Source organism: Limulus polyphemus, unplaced genomic scaffold (genome assembly GCF_000517525.1).
Source record: "Limulus polyphemus unplaced genomic scaffold, Limulus_polyphemus-2.1.2 Scaffold1056, whole genome shotgun sequence".
Taxonomy (NCBI): domain Eukaryota; kingdom Metazoa; phylum Arthropoda; class Merostomata; order Xiphosura; family Limulidae; genus Limulus; species Limulus polyphemus.
In genome coordinates this window covers 299,684-309,236 of record NW_013666666.1, presented here as the reverse complement: position 1 = coordinate 309,236, position 9,553 = coordinate 299,684, and the positions used below count along the sequence as shown (strand labels likewise).

Genomic DNA, 9,553 nt, shown 5'->3' with positions numbered 1-9,553 from the left:
GTCATAATCTGTGTTCATTCTAGAATGAAAGAGGCATAATTTATGTTTATTTCCTAATTTTTTTATGGTGGTTACGAGATCATTCAAATCTACCGTACAGAAATTAATTACTGAAAATAACAGATAAAATGTAAAGTTTTTTCTTAAGAAACATTTTATAACTATCCAGACATTATAAAGACTTAGCATGTGAAATTTCAAAATTTTCTGATGCATAAAAGTATTTTTAATCTTAAAATTAATATTAGTTTGCATGATAGATAGGCACAATGTGAAAAGAAAAAAGGCATGAGAGAAACATTGCTTTACAAACCTTATGACTTAATCAAAAAAAATATTTTGCATATGAAAGCACTGTAATGTTTACCGATAATCTGCCAAATTTCATTAACAATTGCTTACTAATTTAAAAGTTATAGCATGAAAACTATAACAAGCACAAAATGGTTACGAAATAGGCACATTGACTGACCCTGTATTGAAAGAGTTAAAAGCAAAGGAAAAACATTAATTCTTGGATATTACAATATTTGGGACTTATCTGTAATCTGGAAAGTTATCTGTAAAATAAAAGTACCCTAGCTCCAGCTTGAAGTTCTTCTTGATATTTGTCTTCTAAGGTTGCAACCTGCTGTTGTAATTCTGCATTCTGTTTATCCATTTGTGCCAAACAATTAGTTTTTTCTTCCAGTTCTGTTTCTATGGAAACCTATATAAAATCATGGTAACTCTTTAACAGCTATTATTAGGTGTAATAACAGTTCTGTAAAATTACTACTCAACTACAAATTATAAGTATTTATAGATAAAGAATGACAGGATTTTGTAATTTCCACAGTTGGCAGATTGAAAAGTGTCATAAAACATTATGATCTGGTAATATAAGTTACTGTTGGTACCTTAAAATGTTAGAATAACAGAAGTTTTTAAACAATTATACATGTAACATGACACTGAGCTTGAAACTGATTTAAGATACAAAAAATAACAATACATGATAGATGACATCTGTTGACCTAGAAACTAAAACTCGAGACATAATATCCCAACTATTAACTCTTAATGTATCAAGTACCTATACAATCAAACTGCTAGCCATGAAAGAGTAGGCTTAGAGTACACAAGCAAATACTAAATTTACAGTACTCTGTCCTATAGTAGGTTTACAGTACAGTAATATTTGTTATATGTAAGACCCAAACATTATATCCATAACTACATGTACCATACAAATTTTTAATTGCACCATTGATTTGGCCAATTTGTGAAGTTTAATATTTTCATTCATCTTGTTGGTGTTTTAAAAAAAGTAAGTATCAGAAGTCAAATTCCTATGCTGATACATAGTTTATATTAAATACTGCTTTCACTGGTTTGATCGATTGTTATGACAAATATTTTTTCTGACATAAATGAAGTGTAAATATGACAAGTTAATGATAAATCACTCCTTACAGACTTGAACCATGACAACTTACAATACTTTTTGATATGAATTAAATGAGAATAAGCAAGAACTCATATAATACAGAAGTAATCAACAATCTGATTGACACATGAAATAAGAAAATACATATCTCTCAGACCTACAATTCCCACAGTTAATACAGGCCAAGACACAATATATGACAAATTACTTACAGTCTTTTATAGTAAAACAGTCATGTTTTTCTTTGATGTAAAATATTTCAAAAACTGAAAGGACATCAATAACATACTTATCTAGGACTCACTAAATGTCAAAGTGGTACAATAATTGAAATATTATTTTCTCTTTTTTTTTTCAGTACATTTTCATGCTCACCATTTATATCTAGTTAACAAGCGGGAGTCTTGTTTGAATTTCAGTATTATCATCACAATTAAGAATTTTAATTCTAAGAACACAGTAAACGTTTTCTGAATGTTTAACCATTATGTGACTGAAACAATTTTTATTTAATATACATTTCCTTTAAGTAATACTGGTGACAAAAGTGGGCATGTTCATTCTACTCTTTGTTTCACATAACTTACAATTTTTCACAAACGTGTGCGGTGAGGTTGACTGAGATACAAAATATAAAATGATCATAACATTTCATAGGAATATCACATCAAGAAACCACATCTTCATACCAGCAGCAATATTTTTATATGTAATTCATGTTCTTTTTCCCATTGAGGTTGGTCTAAATGGTTTATTAATTTTTCTCTATAAACTATCTCTATATATAAAAGTGAAATCTGTTGTATGTTTGTCAGCTCACACCTTGCACACTATTTGACCAATCTCCACCAAACTTGGTATGGTGACTTCTACGGTCCCCAGAAGTAGCATGGAGAGGTCAAAATTCTGTCTGTCCATCTGTCATGGCGATAACTTTGGGCATATAATAGTTAGATTCGATTTAAGGGTAGGTCGACAGATTGTGATGAATAATAACATCTAATTGGGTATATGCACACCCCACGTCTGGTATTGCTGGCACATAAAAATCGTAATAATTGGCTGAAATTCCCTATTATGTTTACATGGTTGTCTGTCCATCCATCATGGCGATAACTTTGGGCATATAATAGTTAGATTCGATTTAAGGGTAGATCGACAGATTGTGATGAATAATAACATCTAATTGGGTATATGCACACCCCACGTCAGGTATTGCTGGCACATAAAAATCGTAATAATTGGCTGAAATTCCCCATTATGTTTACATGGTTGTCAAGGGGGCACAATGACGCAGCATCACCAAATTTTGTCCAATCGGAACCCTCAGCTACAACTCTATAATAACCCACATGGTTTAGTCACAGCACATTTCAATTTTGAAAATGCCTAAGTTAAAGTGCACTTGATCAGCTTAGCAGGCTAACAAAGCTAAAACCAAGAAAATAGTCCAAAGAGAAACCCCTGAAATCTATATATCTAAAAGCAAAACTGTATGTTTTTCTATCCGCTAACTACTCGCACACTATTTGACCAATCTTCACCAAACTTGGTATTGGTGACTCCTATGGTCTCCAGAAGTAACATGGAGGAGTCAAAATTCCCAGTGGTGGATAGAACAACTTGATAGTGATACAAGAAGACATGAGGGGGTTGGACCACTATATAACCTATATAAATAATAGTCTGTATGTGTGTGTCTGTCTGTCTATTCCTTATACATTTCCATATTTCTTGATCAATCAGCATTAAACTTGACACAGTAATACAGGATCACACGAGAGAAGTGGCGTGGACCTTCATCAAATTTTATATCTAATTTTGGAAACTACCAAATCAGCACAACTTGACACAATGATACAGGCTGACATGAAGAAGGTCATAAGGTGGGTGTGACACCCCAACTAATCTATATATATAAAAGCAAAATTGTATGTTTGTCTGTCCACTAACTCCTCACACACTATTTGACCAATCTCCACCAAACTTGGCATGGCGACTCCTACTGTCCTTAGATGAAAAATAAAAGGGTCAAACTTCCCATGAGGTTTTCCACAAAAAAGGCACACATTTGATTTTGCCAAACAACTTGCAACATGTCATCTATTTCTCTATTTTTCTTTTTTGTTATAATATTGTAACACTGTCCGTTCCTTTTCTCTAAATGGTGGGAAATTCTACTGTAAAAGAAATCTTCAAAGCTCATGAAACTTTACTGAGACAGAACCATGTTTCTGGGTTAATTTTGCTAATGATCAAATATGTCTCTCTTTTTCAATGTGAGGCTGAATGTGCAGGCTCACTTTTCTGTGGTGTTTTCATGTTTATGCTTGTAATATAATCACGATCAAGGAGCACATCCACAGAGCTTCCACCCCTAAAGTGGAGGTGTATAATTTACCAAAAAAAGACTCTTCATATAACTCTACAATTTACCAGTAAATATGCCTTTAAAAAACAAAGACTCAATACTTTATTGTGCAGTGTTTATCAGCAAGTTTAACCTTATGTGATTCTTAAATTTTAAGGTTTAAGTTAAATCTATCATTAGAATAAGGAACTATTTTGTGTTTAAACACAAATGGGTAAGACGAACCAATCATACTTCATCTACATGTATCAATGCTCTGGATTTTAAAAAGACTGGTAGATGAAGTTTTGCCACAGTCTAGGAGTAATTTGACATTTGGTAAAGTGTGCAGAAGTGTCGGTGAGTGTTTTAACTTTCAGTGACACTCCGTTAACAATCGCAAAGTTTAATATTATTTAACTGCCGAAAATGACTTTGTTTTAGGAATCAAAGGGACTTTGGCCATTAAAAAATGTCATTCGAAATATTATGCAGTGGACTACTGTTGTGCTTTTTTTAAAAATGTAACTGTAATGAACATTGTACATTTAAAAAGTACTCATTGTTAGTTTTAAACAAAGGTAGCTGGTGAACTGATGCTCCATACTTAATTATACTGATCACTTTTCTAACAGAAAACTGTGCAGGGAGCTGATATAAAGAACTGAACACTTCTCCAGCAGGAAACTGATACAAAGAAGTGATCACTTCCCTTGGTATAAAATTCATTGTGAATGACTTTAAGCTCTCATTTGATTATTAGCCCTCTAGGAGAAAAGTAATATGTATGCTTAACTTTTAAAATGTCAAGAAAAGCCACGTCAAAATCTCTCTCAAAAAATAGTTCAGAGGCTGCAGGAAAAGCGGAATGAAGTAGAAATGAATAACAAGAGGAAAGAGCAGCAAGGCTAAAAGCTGCAAGAGTTAGAAAAGCCAGTAGGAGGAGAAATAGATCACAGGAAGAAAGAGAAGTAAGGCTTGAAGCTGAAAGAGTTAGAACAGCTGAAATACACTTACAAGAATCTGATGAATTAAGAAATGAAAGGCTTGAAGGAATGAGGGAGTCAGCTGTATCAAGAAGTTTAAGAGAAACTGAAGGGGAAAGAAACAGAGGAAGGCAAAGATTACATTTGGCAGCTCATCACTATGGTATATCAAGAAGCTTTAATTTAGATTGTGTAATTTGTGTTTTGAAAATCAAAGGTTTGGATAAAAATTAAAATGTTATGAAAATTGAATTTTTAAAATACATATTCTTAAAAGACATTTCCTAGTGTATTTAAACATTTATTTCAAGTAATTTGGACACCTGTGCCATGAACATGTAATTCAGCTAGTTTTTTATGTAGTACACTAATTTATGAGCTCTCGTTATAGAATAAGAAATCTTCTGCTCTCACTGTGATAAATTTTAAGAATTTCTTGGATTGTGTAGTTTTATAATTTATTTTTACTTCACTATTATGGTAAACTTTTAGAAGGTCTAGCTACAAAACAAGACAGTCAGGTTTATCTCATTACTCATGACTATTTGTGTGTGCATGCTATAAAGGCTATTATATCTAGCTACAAATCAAGGAAGTTGGGTTTATCCCAATACTTAATGGTTATTTCTATGTGTGAAATGAATAGGCAATGTCTGTCTTCATTTAAATAATCATATCAAAACAGTGTTGATAAAACAAGCATACAAATAGCATTCATCCAGTTCATCTGGAGAAGTGCAATTACAGTATGGAAAAAAATAAGTACTACAGAATGAATTTTGTACTTTTAGTTTTTAACACAAAGTATTCATAACATACAGTTTCACCGATATTCGTGCTAGGCACAAAAGAGAAACTTACTCTCTTAGCTTCTAAGAGTTGATTTTCATCCCTCAACTTTTCTGTTTCTTGGTCTAATTTCAATACTCTTTCACTGAGGTCTTTCTTAACCTGAAAATTCAAGAAATACATTAATACCAGTTATTCTTAAAGATCTAGAAATGTTAAGTAAACTATTAAACACCAAAACATAATATACTATCTTCATCCAAATTTCAAGCTGTAGTGTACATTTCAACATTTTAATACTGGTTCTTAAGAGACATCTCTTTTCAGCAATCCCTTTACTGTAAAAACTTCATCATGAATGACGATAATCAGCAAAACCACTTCTTTAATATTTTTCTCGTGTCAAAGTGGTCCAATTCTTATGATGAGAGATGGAAAGGAAGTAATTTTTGTAAGGTGGACAAGAATAAACTGAAATATCAATACTAAGTGGAAATGTTTTATTTCATTTTATCTTAACTCACAGTAAAATGTTGGTAGTTTACTTAATGTGAATGAAAAATGCCAAAAGAACTGGGACAAAACCAGTCAAATAGTTGAAATTTTTAACCTGAATGGCACCTTATGCATAAATGAGCTAAATGGCCATGTCAGAGACCAGACCAAAGAGAGAGCAGGTCGCAAGTATGCGCAAGTGCTTTGTCTGGCTTCTTGAACCGAATAACAGTTTTGATTGTTGCTTTTATACTACACCAAACTCAAAAGCTTACAGTGTACTCAGCAGAGTTATATTTCGAACTCTGGACCCTTCAATTCACAATCCAACATGCTAAGCACTATACCATGCCCAGCCCCCAAAATATAAATAAACAAACTCATCATTGTACATGTATGGTTAAGGGTGGATATGGCTAGATATAACAAATATCTTCTACTTCATTTGTTGCTTTTAACCGGATAAATCGAAATATACATAAAAGCTATTCTCTGTTTGTAACATTCTTTTTGTTGGTAATGCTTCACTTTCTGCTTGTAATGTTCAACTCTCTGTTCAGAATGCTCATTTTGTTGGTAAAGTCTTGCATTCAAACCCCATTGCAATGGGAATTTTTTTTATAACTTTGTTAATTATCAACTCATTATGCTTACAGCAATATCATAAAATATTACTTGATGGTTTAAATTATGGATTTGAATTATTTGTTAACATTCAATTACAAAGACTGGGTGTCACAATGGTTATAGTGCTCGACTATCATGTGGAATATACCACATTCAAATCTCAGTCAAGTTGAGACTTTATCTTAATTTTGTTTTATTATTATATTCAATTTATTTTTATATATTTATTATCATATTTACAGTAAGCTCTTTGAATATTCAGAAAAATACACAGGCCTGCATTGGTTTTATTGTCTTAAAAATTTTACATGTTCTACAATAATTCCTGTATGCTAAATCCTAAAATGATATTCATCTTTCTCCATCATGTACAGATTTTTCACAAAACGTCATATGTACTTTTATATAAGTGAATCATTTTCATTGAAATTGGGTCAAATTTTATTATGCTTAAAATGTTGACAACCACTGGCTATAGATTTCTCTAGACCAATCGCGACGTAAGTGTTAATGATCGTGCTAGAACCCACAAGAAACACACCGTTAGTAAATAAACGGTTAATAGGCCACATGACGTGTCATTTCTGGATAGTATTTGTTTGAGCGTGCACTTTGACATTATTTTTTCTTTTCATTATTATTTATTTGACACTATGGCAACAATAGATTGTGTAAATGACCCAAACATATTCTGTTATATTTGTGGTAAATTTGTTGTAAATGAAACAAAGGCAAAACATTACAGAATTCATCAAAAAAGTATATTACGCATATTTTGGAATAAAACTTGGGTGGCAAGTCAAATCATGGGCTTTGCACAAAGTTTGCACTGTTTGTGTCGAAGAGTTGAGATGATGGACAAAAGGTAAGAAAAAGTCTTTGCCTTTTAGGAATTCCAATGGTCTGGGGTAAGATGACTGTTATTTTTGCTCATGTAATGTGCAAGGCTACAACACTTATTTCTTATCCAAACCTTCAATCTGCTATAAGACCTGTTGCTCATGGACCTGATGTACCTGTACCTACTCCACTGGAGACTCTTGATACAGTTTCATCTGATTCTGAATCTGATGTCAATAAAAATTATGATAGGGATTGTTTTCAAACTGAAATGTCTGTAGAACCACAATTTTGCACACAAGGTAAACTTAATGATTTAGTGAGAGCTTTGGGCCTTTCAAAGGATTCTTCAGAGCTTTTGGGATCCAGACTTCAGGCTAAGAGCTTACTTTCTCCAGGGACCGTTTTACTGGTACAGAAATCATAAGCAAGAGTTTATACCATACCTTTTGCAAGAAGGTTCACTGGTTTATTGCAACAATATTGATGAATTAATACCAATGTTAGGAGCTGCAGTCTATGAACCAAGTGAGTGACGATTGTTCATTGATTCATCCAAAAGAAGTCTAAAAGGTGTTCTCCTTCACAATGGTAACATATATGCATCTGCTCCTATTGCTTATTCAGTTCACTTGAAGGAAATGTATGGTAGACATGGTAGGCAACTTTTTGGAGACTTAAAAGTTATACAAATTTTCCATGTTTTTTGAGTGAATGGAACAGCAGAGCACAGAATCAACACAGGGGAGAAAGAAACAATGGCCACGCAGAGTCAACCTGATACCAGGATCAAGAAACATTGAACGTGAAAGTTTGGTTGACACAAAGAAAGTCCTATTGCTATGTGGGCAATTCCCAGCTCTTTCAGAAGCAAAACTTAAAGAAAGGATTTTTGTTGGGCCTCAGATTAGGAAATTCACTTTGGATGAACAGTTTGAAAGAACATTGAGAAAAGTTGAAACAGAAGTGTGGATTACCTTTAAAAATGTTATTGATAAATTTTTAGGAAACAACAAGGGCACAAATTACAAAAATATTGTCAATATCATGCTTGATAAATTCAAAGAGTTGGGTTGTACTATGAGTTGGAAAGTTCATTTCTTACACTCACATATTGACTATTTCCCTGAAAATCTTGGTGCTGTTAGCGAAGAACAAGGGGAAAGGTTTCATCATGACATAACGGAAATGGAGAGGAGGTATCAGGGAAGGTGGAACATCAGCATGATGGCTGATTGCTGTTGGTCATTGAAACAAGATGCTCCAGACACAATACATAAAAGAAAGACCACAACACGTAGTTTGAGACTAAAAGAGGTACAGTTCACAAAAAAAAATCAGGATAATAAACAAGATTATGACATTTATGATATACAACATTGTTTATTGACAAAAAGGGGACATAGATAAACGTTTCAGAATTCTATCAGATTCTGTCTTCAGTATCTAAAGCAAAATAAAATAAATTCACATAAGGTATTGGACATTGTTAAATTACAAATATTGCTAAATATAATGATAATTAAACAAATAAAACACAAAAAAGTAATCATGGGGAGAAACTGCAGCAAGAAAACACAACAAAAAAAGTAAAATCAGTAATACGAAAATATTAAAAAATGTATAATTTAAATGAAGACTGCATGTTGTCCAGAGTTGGAGAGTGCTGTTTGATGTGGAGTGTTTCTTTAATTAATAATTCCAGGTGAGTATTAGACTTGCAAAGGATAGAGAAATTTGATAGTATAGGTTGATGTTCTGTTTCTTCACTATGTTGGCATATAGAGAAACACAGGGGTTACTCAATTTTTTTGCATTTTGATGGAAATTCCCGTATGTTCATAGGCTCTGACTTTTAAGTGGCGTTTGGTTTTGCCAATATAGAAGGCCTTACAGTCTCCACATGTGTAAAGATAGACAAGCCAGGAACAACAAGGAATGGGGAGGAGATCAAATGCCATTTAAATGTCAGAGCTTATGAACATATGGGAATTTCCATCAAAACATTTATCTATGTCCCCTTTTTGTCAATAAACA

The 9,553-nt window shown here is 32.8% G+C and overlaps 1 protein-coding gene across 2 annotated transcripts in view; it reads right to left on the bottom strand.

Annotated features, from left to right (window-relative positions):
* LOC106461907 (early endosome antigen 1-like) overlaps positions 1-9,553 on the bottom strand; it is a 185,333-nt gene that overhangs the window by 15,445 nt on the left and 160,335 nt on the right. For both annotated transcript variants that reach the window (XM_013921774.2, XM_013921775.2), the window contains 2 exons: positions 5,627-5,716; positions 578-709 (listed from right to left, as the gene is read on the bottom strand). In XM_013921774.2, the coding sequence (XP_013777228.1) occupies positions 578-709; positions 5,627-5,716 (222 nt within the window). The remainder of the gene's footprint in view (positions 1-577; positions 710-5,626; positions 5,717-9,553) is intronic.